Source organism: Megalobrama amblycephala, linkage group LG24 (assembly GCF_018812025.1).
Source record: "Megalobrama amblycephala isolate DHTTF-2021 linkage group LG24, ASM1881202v1, whole genome shotgun sequence".
Lineage (NCBI taxonomy): Eukaryota > Metazoa > Chordata > Actinopteri > Cypriniformes > Xenocyprididae > Megalobrama > Megalobrama amblycephala.
In genome coordinates this window covers 12,713,066-12,729,194 of record NC_063067.1, presented here as the reverse complement: position 1 = coordinate 12,729,194, position 16,129 = coordinate 12,713,066, and the positions used below count along the sequence as shown (strand labels likewise).

The 16,129-nt window shown below is 35.1% G+C and overlaps 1 protein-coding gene across 1 annotated transcript in view; it reads right to left on the bottom strand.

Moving 5' to 3' along the window:
- Positions 1-931: 931 nt before the first annotated feature.
- ephb2a (eph receptor B2a) overlaps positions 932-16,129 on the bottom strand; it is a 77,801-nt gene continuing 62,603 nt past the window's right edge. The window contains 12 exon segments of the mRNA XM_048178069.1: positions 932-2,375; positions 2,559-2,714; positions 3,959-4,152; positions 4,393-4,542; positions 4,651-4,866; positions 6,071-6,175; positions 6,177-6,319; positions 6,646-6,768; positions 8,451-8,515; positions 8,646-8,754; positions 11,164-11,326; positions 11,630-11,754. Coding sequence (XP_048034026.1) covers positions 2,267-2,375; positions 2,559-2,714; positions 3,959-4,152; positions 4,393-4,542; positions 4,651-4,866; positions 6,071-6,175; positions 6,177-6,319; positions 6,646-6,768; positions 8,451-8,515; positions 8,646-8,754; positions 11,164-11,326; positions 11,630-11,754 — 1,658 coding nt within the window. The 3' untranslated portion in view covers positions 932-2,266.

Below are 16,129 nucleotides of genomic sequence, written 5' to 3'. Positions count from 1 at the left end.
GTACAGTTAAATATACTGCTGGATCTTTAATGTTGTTGTGGGCCTGTTTTCCCGCTGGAGGTCCTGGACATCTTGTTCAGATACATGGTATCATGGATTCTATCAAATACTAACAGATAAATAAAATCAATACTTCACAGCCTCTGCTAGAAATCTTATAATGGGTCAGGGTTGGATCTTCCATCAGGACAATGATCCAAAACAAAAATCAAATCCGACACAAAAAAATGAGCACAAAATGAAGGTTCTGCCATTGCCATTCCAATCCCCTGACCTGAATCCTATTGAAAACTGAAGAGGAGAGTGTATCCACATGGACTTGGATCTGGAGCAGGGATGGGCAATGTCAGTCCTGGAGAGTTTAGCTCTAACCCCGATCAAACACACCTGAACAAGCTAATCAATGTCTTCGGGATTACTAAACTATAGGCATAGAGTTTTTTTTTATTTTTTTTACCAGGGTTGGAGCTAAACTCTCCAGGACCGATGTTGCCCATCCCTGATCTGGAGAGATTCTGTATGGGGGAATTGTCTCTGATCTCTTGTCAGGTGTTCTCCAAACTCATTAGGCGTTATAGGAGAAGACTCAGAGCTGCTATCAAAAGGAGGTTGTAAAAAGTACTAAATAAAAGGGTGCCATTAATTGTGGCCAATGTGTATTAGTGCAAAACATTTATTTCATAATGAGATTTTCCCCCATTTTCAATTGTTTTACTTTAATAAAAAAGGTTAGATTTTTGTGAATTTTTTGAATAAATTGTCAAAAGGATTAACAATGCAAATTTATTTTCATAGGCTTCTTTGTTCATATTTATCAAGGGTGCCAATAATTCTGACCAGGACTGTATATACACAAATAATTATATTGTATGTATACATATACATATAAATACAATAATCAAAATATCAACAGGAAAATGTAGGGGGAAAAAATAGGGAAAAAAAATAGGGGGGAAAAAAAAAAAAAAAAAAACACACACTCCAAGGGATAGAAACTATTGGGATAGAAAATAAACCTCAAAATTAAATCTGGCCTGCACTACTATTCAATTCAGTTGGCAGGCTCTGTGAGGAAATTAGCACTTGCCTCTGATATGTAACAAAAACATCTGCAGTACAACACTGGTGCATGATTATATGGTCAAGTGGAAAATAATGGTGTTATAAAGTATAAAACAAATAAATAAAACTCATGAAGAAAATAAAAAAATATTCATCACATTACTTTGTACAAAAAAAAAAAAAAAAAAAAACGCCAATATCATACTGAACCAGTACTGGTTTCTTTATCTACTATTCACATAGTTGAATTTCTATAATAGTCCTCATATTGGCATGTGCTGCCAGCTCAAGATCCATCACATGGATCATTCCTCATCATACATGAGTATCACACATGTATAATTGTTTCTCCTTTTTTTCTTGCTATTAGTCCATAGTCTATTTCAGATGCACACCGAGACAACATTATTTTATTTTAATGTATCCTGTTAACACATTTCTGGTGAGTATGGATGAGAACCAAACCATATCAAAGAGTAAAGGGTATATACTGTATATATGATCAAAATCTAATTTGATCTCATCTAATGAGATTTCAGAACTAACAGCCAAAATAAACTTCATAAAATAACATGTGATAGTGGCTACATTTACATGCTTAAACAACCTTTTCTTCCCTTTTATTCTGAATATGAAAACATCATGTGCGCTAAATTCAACGGCAACGGCATCTCTTCTCTGAAGACGTGCTCACTGGCATGAGGGCGGACCTACTTGTCATTCACATGAGATCACAGCAATAGAAAACCATCACCTAACATTTGTTCTTGTTTGAGAAGCATTTTCACTTGGATATATGTCACAATAGGGAAGAAAAGACTAATCGCAACATCGGTTTCATGCTGACTTTAAATGTCTATGAAATAACAGATATATTAACATTTGAAAAGACATAAAGAGGCTTTTATGTGGCTTATTTGAAATACTGCAAAGTCACAGATAATACACAAACATAAACTTGCATGTAAATGCAGCCAGAATGATATTTATGGATAGTTTTGACCATTGGAAAGGCCTTCGATGTGCTGGTGTGGTACTGAGACCATAGTGGTCTTGTGGTGATAAGTTCTTGATCATCCCCAGAGAAATAGACAACTTCTGGGCTCTGGACACAGGGCTTACTGAGGGGGGGGGGCGTCTTTCTGTGAGGAGGTCCACAGGGGTCTGGTGTGCACAGGCTGGTCCAATCCTCCACTCCTAAGAATCAAACCTCCACTGACTGTATCTGGTTCATTTGGGCGCGCATCATCTGCACGCTGTTGAGAATTTTCTTCTGGTGACCGGCTAGTGTTACTCCCACCCTCAGAATATCACTGCGAGGACAGAAAGAGGGCGTAAGAGAAACAACTGCATAATGTCGTCATCAAAGAATGATCTAAGCAAACGAGGCTATCAATCAAATTTGCAGTAATAGGTTTCTGGTGGCTACAGCATCTGGTCCTGTAACTTATTAAAGAAAATTATCGACATGAATACAGAAGATAGTGAAAACCTACTCCATAGTCATTTGAGACACGGCTTCAAAGGTAGTGAGGTCTTCATTGGCAAAGTTCTCCTTGTACTGGCCCATTTTGATGGCGTCCAGCCATTCATCCACTGTGCTGAAGCTGGAGAAGTCTGGTGTGCTGCGGTCCAGCAGAGGTAGATGTACGCTGTAAAACACAAACAGAATCAACATTATAAGTATTTAGGTGTAATGATCGATGATATGTTAACATGGTAAGATCACATTGATGCTCTCTGTAAAAGAACAAAGCAGAGAATCTATTTTCTTCGTCGTCTTAGGTCTTTCTGCGTAAGAAAACAGATTCTTCTTTTGTCCTCTGAAGTCTGTAATAATGAGTGTACTGCAATATTGCAACTCTATTTGGTATAAAAATCTGTCTGTTAAGTTGTTTAATCAATTAAAAATCAGCTCAAGGATTGTTGGCCAGCCTCTAGAGAAGTCATATGATACAACTTATTATAATAATTTGTTAAGACAAATTAAGGCTAATAATATAATTTCTGATCCTAATCATGTCCTGCATAATGAGTTTGAAATATTACCATCAAATCGGAGGTACAGAATCTCAAGATTCAAAAAACTGAAACTGAAACACTCGTTTGTGCATCAGTCCATCCTTGAGCTAAATAAGACAATCGTAAATCAAGAGTATTGTAAATGTGCTGTGCTGTGTAGTGGGATGTAGTAAGGTTTTTTTTTTTTTTTTTTTTGGGTGTGTGGATTAAGTGATGTTGTGTAAGAGATGATTGTTGCAAACATGGAAAATACTGTGATGCAAGAAAAATTTCAGACATGTTCTGACAATAAAGTATCATATCATATCATATATATATCATATCACTGGGATAGGAACTTGTATAGTCTATTGACTACTATGGTAGTCAATGGGGGGGGCGAGATCTGCTTGGTTACAAACATTCTTCCAAATATCTTCTATTGTGTACATCAGAACAAAGAAATTTACAGGTTTGGAACAACTTGAGGGTGAATTAAAGATGACAGAACCCTTTAAACCCCACATAATTAATGACACTCCCCTTCTTCCCATAGTCATATGACTTTCACTTTAAACATTCACGTTACATGACCCCTACACTGTTTACAGTAGAACTTTGTTTGCATATATATAAGTTTATAAACTTATATAGAAAATATAGAAAAAAACCCATCTCTTTAAGATGCAAATTAGGCAAAAATCACTTCAAAATCCAGGAATTTAAAACTAGATGGAGATTTTTCAGACTAATTCCAGTGCTGAGGATACTGAATTCTAATAATATTGGGGTTTTCTTTTCTTTTTTTACACAGACTAATGAATTGAATACAGTTCAGTACTCAGTGCTTGCTGTCCCCTTCAAGCCTGTGTTGACCCAAAATAAAATCTCTTACCCTGAAGAGAGAGGAGTGGTGGCCTTCAGGCTGCCAGGATTACGTATCATCTTATCCAGAGTGTTGACAATCTGACTGAATTTCGGACGGTTGTTTCTGTCCTTCTGCCAGCAGTCCAACATTAGTTGGTGAAGTGCATTTGGACAGTCCATAGGAGGAGGTAACCTATAATCCTGCTCGATTGCATTTATTACCTGGGGGGATGGGAGAAGAAATGACTAAATAAAGAATACATCAGTAACCTCATAAAATCATACTAAACAAACATTTATACATATGTTCTTAAATGCACTTGCAGTTATTGTTTCATGACATCATTTGTCCACTAGGGGACATCCTTATCCAGCTCTTCGTGAATGTACAGTAGCTTGATGAAAACTATCATCAATAATCATCAATATGACCAGGTAATCATATAAGAATTGATTCCATACATCTTGATTGCTCATGTCCCAGTACGGTCGCTCTCCATAGGACATGACCTCCCACATTACGATCCCATAGCTCCACACATCACTCGAGGATGTGAACTTCCTGTATTGAATGGCCTCGGGAGCAGTCCATCTTATTGGAATTTTCCCTCCCTGTGTGGACACTGAATTTAGTTAGGAACTGAACACAATGCATTAGCATGAAATATTAGGTGTTGCCACATTGCATCAGGCCATTTGACCCACTGAACACACACTCACCAGGGCACTTGTGTATGTAGGATCTGACGTGTCGTCTTCCAGAAAGCGAGAAAGCCCAAAGTCAGATACTTTGCAGACTAGATTGCTGTTGACCAGTATGTTGCGGGCAGCCAAATCGCGATGTACGTAGTTCATGTCACAGAGGTATTTCATGCCAGCTGCAATGCCACGCAACATGCCGACCAACTGAATGACAGTGAACTGGCCATCATTTTGCTAAGAGGAAATACAGAGAATATGGAAATATATGAAAAATATTGAAATACTATTATGTGTATAAGGATGCACATATATTTCTTTTCTACATTTCTAGCAAAACATCTTTGTTCTGTGAGCTTGTCACAATCTTGTGGCAAAACATCTAGACTTCAGTCCAGCTGTGCCTCTCAGCAGACACATCTGGGCCCTGCCCAATGGGATCCTGGGTCAGTTAAAAGCAGCACAAGGACAAAGCCGTCACACATTGTGAGATAAAAAGCTGAACTGAATAGATTTTTGGGAAATGTGTACATGTAGGCAAAAATATCTTCTTTTTTTTTAATGTAGATGCCATAAATCTAAATGTACAGAATTAAAAAAACAAATGTGGCTTGTAAATAATTTAGATAAGGGGAAAAAACTCTAGAAATGTGTGAATATTGCAGGTTATAATAAAATGGCACATGCTGCCCAAAAGGGGCACTAAAAAGCACAAAAGCACAAAAAATACAACACCATTGAAAAGTTTGGGGTCAGTAAATGCTTATTTAGCTAAGAAACATCAAATTGATCAAATGTGACAGTAAAGCGATTTATAATGTTACAAAAAAATTCTATTCCAAATGTTTCTTGAGCACCCAATCAGCATATTAGAATTATTTCTGAAGAATCATGTGATACTGAAGACTGGAGTAATGGCTGCTGAAAACTAAGCTTTGACCTTGCAGGAATAAATTATATTATAAAATATATATAAATAGAAAACAGTTATTTTAAATTAAATTAAACATTTTCTATTACTGTTTTTACTGTATTAAAATTAAATAAATGCATCCTTTTTTCAAAATCTTACTTTTGAATTGTAAATTGTAAATATTTCATTTGGAAAAAAAAAGTAAATGTTTAAAATCATGTACACTAAAATGTAATGAAGATGCTAGCTATACCAGTGTCCTAAATAATATAAGCATTTTATTTCGACATAGAGCGGGTTACATAATGTTGAGATCACATGACTAGCCGAATTTACTTGTCGAATATATATCAACAACTGTTAACTGTGAATAGAGCGTTTTTAAAATGGCATCGGTAGCTAAAAACCTTTTTTTTGTGTGATTCTGCATCCACACCACTAGGTGTCAGTAAGTCAAAATTTAACTTACAAAATTTAAGTGCACTTTTAATGTTGCAGTTATTTTCTTGCATTAACTTTGAAACTTGCCCGAAGGAAGGAGTCCAGTGATCCGTTCTCCATGAATTCAGTGATGATCATTACTGGAGTACTCTTGGTCACCACTCCCTCCAGGTGGATGATGTTGGGATGGTTCGAACTGCCCCATGATACTGGCTTCGCTCAGGAAATCCCGCCGCTGCTTCTCAGTGTAGCCTGATTTCAGAGTCTTGATGGCCACCAGAATCTCCCTCTTTCCAGGAAGCCTGAGATTACCACTACATACCTCTCCAAACTCACCTAGAAAGTTATCCCATACATAGACCAGTTGATTACACCTCAGGAAATGTAACATAAAATTCAATCAGATGAAAATAATTAAATTAGCAGCCTGGTTTTCTAAAACATTGTTGCTCCTTTAACAATAATTAAAGGTGCAAACACATCAAGAGCTCCAGGCTTTTGCTAGATTGCAGCTGCTTTCTAATTAACGGTTGATTTGCTTATAAGCAGTCGACTATCTACTGTAGATGAGATGCAAAAATGTTGGTTAGACTGCAAATTAGCACTCTATGCAATTCAGGCATATTAAAATATTCCTAATTGATGTGAACGGCGACATTCACCTGCACCAATGACTTGCTCGATTTTCACACAGGTCACGTCTATTTCTTTGGCAAACTCACGCACTGCCTCATTGGGATCCTCATATGTGAAAGGATCAATGTAGATCTTCATTCCTGGAGACACTTGGAAAAAGAAACAGGAGCTGCAGCGTATGCAACAGAAATATATGGCATTTATTGTAATAATTATATTTCAATGATTCTTGAGAGATGGGGTGGGACAAAATTAGTTTGGAAATATGATTATATTATATTATATTATATTATATTATATTATATTATATTATATTATATTATATTATATTATATTATATTATATTATATTAAGTGCTTGTTTTCACAACCATGTCACAAAATTGTAAATATAACAATATTCATTGACTTTTAAAATAAAATATTTTTTTTCCACTGCTATAGCCTGTTTTGTTCCATATCTCAAGAATCAGAGATGTATATTTAAATGATTTAAATAACAATTAAATTATATATACAGTACAGTCCAAAAGTTTGGAACCACTAAGATTTTTAATGTTTTTAAAAGAAGTTTCGTCTGCTCACCAAGGCTACATTTATTTAATTAAAAATACAGCAAAAAACAGTAATATTGTGAAATATTATTACAATTTAAAATAACTGTGTACTATTTAAATATATTTGACAAAGTAATTTATTCCTGTGATGCAAAGCTGAATTTTCAGCATCGTTACTCCACTCTTCAGTGTCACATGATCCTTCAGAAATCATTCTAATATGCTGATTTGCTGCTCAATAAACATTTATGATTATTTTCAATGTTGAAAACAGTTGTGTACTTTTTTTTTTTTTTTCAGGATTCCTTGATGAATAGAAAGTTCAAAAGAACAGCATTTATCTGAAATACAAAGCTTCTGTAGCATTATACACTACCGTTCAAAAGTTTGGGGTCAGTAAGAATTTTTATTTTTATTTTTTTGAAAAGAAATTAAAGAAATGAATACTTTTATTCAGCAAGGATGCATTAAATCAGTAAAGACATTTATAATGTTACAAAAGATTAGATTTCAGATAAACACTGTTCTTTTGAACTTTCTATTCATCAAATAATCCTGAAAAAAAATATTGTACACAAATATTTTGTACAATTGTACACATTAAATGTTTCTTGAGCAGCAGATCAGCATATTAGAATGATTTCTGAAGGATCATGTGACACTGAAGACTGGAGTAATGATGCTGAAAATTCAGCTTTGCATCACAGGAATAAATTACTTTGTGAAATATATTCAAATAGAAAACAGTTATTTTAAATTGTAATAATATTTCACAATATTACTGTTTTTTACTGTATTTTTAATTAAATAAATGTAGCCTTGGTGAGCAGACGAAACTTCTTTTAAAAACATTACAAATCTTAGTGGTTCCAAACTTTTGGACTGTACTGTATATTAAATTATGTGAATATTATAATACCCATCAATACAATATGACACTGACTCACATGGCAAACAAGCTAAATAATAAAGTGGGAGCACGCAAGAGCACTCTGGGAGAGGACAGGAAGCACAAGTTAATTATGGTTTCTGCATGTATATGCTGAGTCAACTAGCTTAAGTGCTCATTTTACCAATATCACATGGACCCATTCCAATACACTGCATATTGTGGTATTGTGTGGTAAGTAAAGTTGTGCTTTGGTTTCAATGTTTATGTGTGCTGTGCAGCAGTCTGCTGTTTTCATTTAATGATTTGAGTCTTGTTTAAAAAAATCAAGAAAATATTATAAGCACAAATGAAATATTCCATATATGTCTGAATGGTTTACTCACTGTGGCCGCTGGTGTAATGCTGCAGCTTGTCAGTGTATTCAGACTCTGTCCTGTCACTGCCTCTCCTGATGAGACCCCAATAGGAAAAGAAGAGAAAGTCAGAAAAAAAACTTTCAAGCACTTAGTTTATTTGAGAAAGTATATAAAACTGTTCAGTTTTAATTTATTCCAGATCATGATTACCAACAGACTCACCGATTACAGACGATAATGAGCACCACCACAGCGATGAGAAAAACAACACCAGCAGCAGCAGAGCCAATAATGAGGGGCAGTTTCTCTTGCAGGCTGGAGTTATACTCCTCTTCAGATGTACACATGGCAGACACAAAATCACATCAGTTAGGCAGATTTTTAAATCACAAAAGCCTATAACATTTATTTAAAAAAAAAAATAATAAAATAAAAAAATAACACAATCTGCTTGGAGGTTTCAGCAGATCTGCAGGAAAACACTGTAATTTCCCCTGCTTTAACCAAGTACATTTTAGGTCTTACTCTTTAAATATGAAGATTAATATTTGAAATTCAGAGGTATTCATCTAAATGTTGGCAAAAAATCAAGATACACAATTGAAGAGTTCATTTGCAAAAACCGATAAACGCCATTTAAAAAAAAAAAAAAAAATGAACTAAGTGCTGTGCATTATTCTCCATATATAGCACGTTTTGTACCCTAAATCCATTTTGTCAGAAAAGCCGGTTTTGTCCACTGTCAGGCATCGCAAGTTCACGTTTTACAGCAGAAGCCGACAAGCGCCCTTGTTATTTGTGTACAGAAACCGATAAGTCCGTTTTAGCGAATCAGCGCGCAGTATTTAGGTCAGGTGACAAGGCTTCTAGTCACTTCAAAAAGACGCGCTAGCTGAGGGAAGTTTTATCAAAGCTGACTAAAAGCATAGACTAAAAGTGATCGAGGATTTATAATTTCGACTCCTGTAAGTCCTTGTACACCATACACGACTTACACGCTTAAACCTTGGTTGTTCTTTTGCGTGTGCGCGCGCGCGCACGCGCACGTGCGTGGATGCGTGTGTGTGTGAGAGTGTACTTGTGTGCCGATCTGTTAGTGTGTGTGTGTGTGTGTCTTTGTGTGCTCACAGTGAGTGATGGGGGTATGTGTGTGTGTGTCAATCAAGTAATTGCTTTGTTATTGCATTTAAAACACACCCAAACAGACGTGTGCACACAAACGCGCGCACACGTGCGTTTGAGTGTGTTTTAAATGCAATAACAAAGCAATTACTTGGGTTTTGTTTAACTCTGAAACATGAAATGTGGAGTTATCTGCTTTTGCCAAAAAACGACTGTTGGAGTTAACTGCTTTTGCTAAAAAACAAACTTTTAATATATATAAAAAACATACTTTCAATGAACTTTAATTTTTTTATTTACCTGTATTTTTTAGAGTTATTATTACTTAATCAAAACAACCCAACTGCAGTTTGATCGATTTTACTTGGAATGCACAATAAAAAAAACATGATTTGTGAGAATTAATAAAAATGTTTTTGCAAATAAACTCTTCACATGCAAAATGTTTGGGGTCGGTAAGATTAAGTCTCTTATGCCCACCAAGGCTGCATTTATTTGATCAGAAATACAGCAAAAACAGTGATATTTTGCAATTTAAAACTGTTTTCAATTTTAAAATGTAATTTTCAGCATCATTACTCCAGTCTTCATTGTCACATGATCCAAACATTCTGAAGCTGTTAAATCATCTTCAACTGTGGACTGTCAACACGTCTTATATGTGTCAACAGTCAGTTTCTGGATTTTGTCATACATGAAAAGGAACACAAAAGGTTGCAATGCCTCTTTTGCCCCCTCAGTTTCAATGTGTATCCCCCTCCAACCCCCAAAACACACTCGATTTTATCCCATTGCCATATAGGACACTGACTCGCTAGGCGCTTTTCATATATCAACTATTCAGTGTTTTCAACCACATAATGTTTATTTTAGGTTTCAGACATTTAAATGCACATAAGTACTAGCAAAAAACATGTATAGTTTGTTAAATACACACTGATGTCTATGGAAGCAGCAATAATAATCCTTTCAATTATTTGAGGACATGTTTTATTCATATCAGATACACACTGTATAGGTAACTATACAGTTTACTCTATTCTTCTCCCAGTTCACCAGCCACTTACTTTTATGTATTTGAGGAGAAGTGGATGAATTTATGTGATATATATCCGAAAGATCAGATTCTCTGAATTTCTGCGCAAATTAACATGGTAGGAATATGAAATAAAAATGAAATAAAAACGATACATCTGTCACCCCCCCTCAAGAACTATGAACTCACTCCAGTTTGTGTGTCCTGGCGCCAGCTCTGGACATGCCACAAAATCTTCTAATGCCCACAAAACAAATAAATGTGTTTCTAAGTAGCAAAGTGCAACCTGCTGTCAAATATTTCATGAATGTTTCCAATTGCATGAGTTGGTATTGGAAATAAATAGCATGCTGCGATGGCTTGGCCACTGGCTCATGATTCTGGCTCTGCCATTGGCACAAACAGATCTAAAGTTGTCCTCCAACTGACTAAGGTTAATGTCATTTCAGAGACAGGAAACAGTATTTCCCAGACTGAGGCACCAGATTAACTGTTGACATTTTCATGGACTTGTACAGAAATAATCAGACTATTATTTAGGACAGCAAACCAACAAAATGTCTAGTTTCAAAAATCCAATACCTTCAGTCATTGTTTGGAAGTACATCTTCCCACTGAAACGTCCAAAGCCCGCCACTGTTCGGGCCCGTACCTGGAACACGTAGATGGTTCCCTGCTTTAGGCCCCGAATAACTGCTGTATTAGTCTGACTCCGCAGCAGAGAAGAGTTCGACTCAGCCATATTCTAGATTTGGACCAAAGATCAAGAGATCATCACAAAATGCAAAAAGCCATATAGAAATCTACATTACTGTTTAAAATTATAAAATGGTGCACATTTTTGAAGAAAGTCAATGAATCTAACAGTCTAAATGAACTAAATTAATTTAAGCTTGAACAAGTACAGAACCAATAAATCCCAAAGTAATTGTTGTTGTTGAAAAGGCTTATTGCTTTGAAGTTCACCTCAGTTTGAGTTCATTGAATGTTTTATTTTTTTGAGAGAAGAGGATCATTTTCAGTATGTTAGATTGTGACGACTTATTACCTTCTCATAATATTGCAGCTCGTAGTCCAGGATGACTCCATTGGGCTGGTCTGGCTGGGACCAGGACAACGTGATACTGTCCACAGCTCGACTGACCTGATGCATGATTGACACAGCAGATGGAGCTGTGGAGAGGATGATGAAACAAATGATAAATATATGTAGCTGGATACATAAAGTGTAAGAGTTCATCTGAGAATCTTTTCATGAAAAATGAGCTCATAATAAAGATTACATTAGAGTGGTTCTCAATCCTGACTGTGTTTATATCACCATAGGATCTCAGCCAAATCAAGGACCTTTTGTAAATTTATAACGACTTTCATTAAGAACATTAAAATTGGTACACCGTATAATCCTTAATAGATCATTTAGAAAGTTACTTAAAATTAATCATGAAAATATGTGTTCGATATGTTTTATACAATATGTTTGGGGTCAGCAAAAACTTTTTTTTTTGAAAGAAATTAATACTTTTATTCAGCAAGGATGCATGATCAAAACTTACATTAATATTTTTCTAAAACAAAAAGATTTCTATTTTAAATTAAAGGGTTAGTTCACCCAAAAATGAAAATAATGTCATTAATTACTCACCCTCATGTCGTTCCACACCCGTAAGACCTTCGTTCATCTTCGGAACACAAATGAAGATATTTTTGTTGAAATCCGATGGCTCAGTGAGGTCTGCATTCACAGCAATGACATTTCCTCTCTCAAGATCCATAAAGGTACTAAAAACATATTTAAAACAGTTCATGTGAGTTCAGTAGTTCTACTTTAATATTATAAAGCGACGAGAATACTTTTTGTGCGCCAAAAAAATAAAATAATGACTTTTCAACAATATAGTGATGGGCTTATTTTAAAACACTGCTTTGGAGCTTTGCGAATCGAATGAGCGACTCGGAGCGCCAAAGTCATGTGATTTCAGCAGTTTAGCCGTTTGATAGGAGATCCGAGTCACTGATTCGATTCGTAAAGCTCCGAAGCAGTGTTTTGAAATCGGCCCATCACTATATTATTTTTTTTTGGCGCACAAAAAGTATTCTCGTCGCTTTATAATATTAAGGTAGAACTACTGAACTTGCATGAGCTGTTTTAAATATGTTTTTAGTACCTTTATGAATCTTGAGAGAGGAAATGTCATTGCTTTGAATGCAGGCCTCACTGAGCCATCGGATTTAATCAAAAATATCTTAATTTGTGTTCCGAAGATGAATGAAGGCGACATGAGGGTGAGTAATAAATGACATTATTTTCATTTTAGGGTGAACTAACCCTTTAATGCTGTTTGAACTTTCTATTGAAAATCCTAAAAAACAAACAAAAAACAAAAACAAAAAAACAGTTTCATTAGAAATATTAAGCAGCATCTATTTTACATTGATAATAATAAGAAATGTTTCTTGGGCATCAAATCAGCATATTAGAATGATTTCTGAAGGACCATGTGACACTGAAGACTGGAGTAATGATGCTGAAAATTCAGATTTGTCATCACAGGAATAAATTATATTTTTAAATCCTGTACATTAAAATAGCAAACAGTTAAATTGCACTTTATTAAAATATTTGAAATAATTGTAATAATATTTCACAATTGTAGTGTTTTTACTGTTTTAATCAAATAAATGCAGCATTTACTGTAAACCCTAACGCTCAAAATAATTAATTGGTTTGAGTCGGGCAAACTCAAATTAAACAAATTACATGAATCAAATTAACTTTCATGAGTTTTTAGAACTTTCTTTTTCTTTTGAGTTCACAAAACTGACACATTTTAAGTAATCTGAATTGTTTCATTGTTTTGAGTTTTATTAATTTGTTTCTTTTAATTTAGACAAACTTAAATTTACCTGAAACTGGTCTGAGATTTCTATTTCCCAGCATGCTTTGCCCAGACACTCGAAAGGGAGAATAAAGTTAAGAGCAATTAAAATGTATGGGTACAAAATTGAAATCTGCCAGATCTGCTTGCTTAAACTGAATGTCGTAACTTAAAAAAAAATGGATGTAACCGATTACCTCAAATTTTTTGAGTTTTGCCAACTTATTCGGGTTTACAGTGTTGGTGACCTTTGAACGGTTGTGTTCATCTTCCACAGAACCCCTGGAGTACCTTCATGGGCCTCTGGTTGAAAACCATAAGTTTAGATAATGAATGAAGGGATTTCACTATTTTTGACATCTGGAAAGCACCGCAACAGCATATAAAATTCTCCTTAAGCACAACACCATTTCCAACAAAGATCAGCTATAATGTCTATAGTTCTGGGGATAGAGCTCAAATGCTAACTGGCCTCTGTGTAGCACTCACAGTTCCCTGGCACCCATGCCGTTTTTGATATAGAGGAGCCATTATATCAACTGCAGCTTCAGGCTGACTACTAACTGGAAAGAAAGACTCTGGAAGCCTACGTAACACTTCATTATCATTTACAAGCTTAAAGAAGCAAAAAGACAAGCGTGAAAGCTGGCAAACACTATGGCTGCTGGTAAAACTGCACTCATGGTTTAAAGATCAAACAAATCACGGTGCCTTAAAGCCAATCGATGCCTTGTACATGAAGTTTGCTCCTGGCATGCGTGCTTGGGTTTGTACGGAGGAAAGTGATTTTGTTTATATGCCAAATACTGATTCCCCAGACATGTGTGATAAAATATAATAGGTAAGACAATATCTCAGTGTTTTAAGACCATTGATTTGAATCATTTTCAAAATAAATTGGTCAAATAAATGACACTGATACTCTTTCACATGTGCCATCTCTGTGTAATTGATGCTGTTAATCCCAAAGAAAGACGTTTTATATGTTGTATTTATAGTTGGCATAAAGTTGATTGCTCGGAGAGTTCGAGGCCTCAGGTTATGTGTTCTCTGTTGCCGATCAGAGCTCAGGAATATTAAGCACACAATGTTGTGTAAAAAATATGTCTTGTGCTATTTAGTTTCTCTGTAAACTTCGATCCTGAGCTTTGATTAAGTGTTTTTCCATGAGCTAGTTTCGATGGGCAGAACAGTCCCAGTGTCTTGATTTACTGCACTGAATGGTGGGATGGTGTGTGAGGAGGATAGGATTGTTGAGAAGTTGAGCGTGCCGTTGTGTATTTTGGAGAGATTCATCTAAACAACACTAGGAAAGACAGATGTGATTAGACTAGCACTCTAAATAGGAAGACGAACCATTTCAAACAATCACAAAATTCAATTCCTCAGACGCATGTAACTTTTTAACCCCCATAATTTGCAAAAATGCTGATGACAGGACCGCAATCCGGGTCATTATTAAAAACAAGCCAGTCAAACTGTCATCATTTACTCACCCTCACATCTTTTGAAACTGGCATGACCTTTTTTCTTTAGCGAAATACAAAAAAACAGAAGTTTAGAGGAATGGTCAAGCTGCTTTTTTTCATACAATGAAAGTGAACGGTGACCAGCAACATTACAACTTAAATTTCAGTCTTTCCTTCACACAAACTACCATATGGTTTCAGAAGACTTGGAATGTAGTGCACAAGTTGTACAGACCACTTTTATGGTGTATTATTTATTTATTTTTTTGCTCTTTTTTTGGAGCCCCTGGTCACCAGTCAGTTTACTGAACAGTATGAATATTCTTCAAGATTTCATCTTTATTGTTCTATGGAAGAAAACTTTTTTTATACTTTTTTTTGGGGGGGTGAACTGTCTTCAGCATTGGTATGCTTATAAAAGAGATATGCTTGACTTTGGTTAAAATGTACTAGCAAGATCCTGAAAATTTATACAAAATAAAAATTTGGAGTTGGATTTTTTAATGTTTTTAAAGAAGTCTCTAATGCTCATATATTTATTTAATCAAAAATACTGTAAAAACAGTAATATTGTGAAATATTATTACAATTTGAAATAACCGTTTTCTATTTTTTTTCTGTTTTTTTTTTCTTTTTCTAATTGTGTAACTGTATTTTAAAATATAATTTATTCCTGTGATTGCAAAGCTGAATTTTCAGCATCATTACTCCAGTCTTCAGTGTCACATGATCCTTAAGAAATCATTCTAATATGCTGATTTTGTGCTCAAGAAACATTTGTTAACACTTTACAATAAGGATTCATTAGTTACATAGTTACCTACTTCAGTTAACATGAACTAAGAATGAACCGTACTTCTACAGCATTTATTAATCTTAGTTAATGTTGTATTTGTTAACATTTTTTAATGCACTGTGAACTAACATGAACAAACAATAAACGACTGTATTTGTATTAACTAACCAACTTTAATAAATATTGTATTAAATAATACTTGTTGAATAAATGTATTAATTTCTTTATAAATAAACAAAGGAAATGCAGTTTTCTAAAGTTGAAGAAACCCCAGAACGTCTGGAGAGAATCCACCACAGGTATGTGCCTATAAAATAGAGCAAGTCATAATATATGAAAATAAGTTCTCTTGGTTTGATGAGGTGATCGGTTTTCCAAAGAGTCTGCAGTAAGTGGTACTTCAT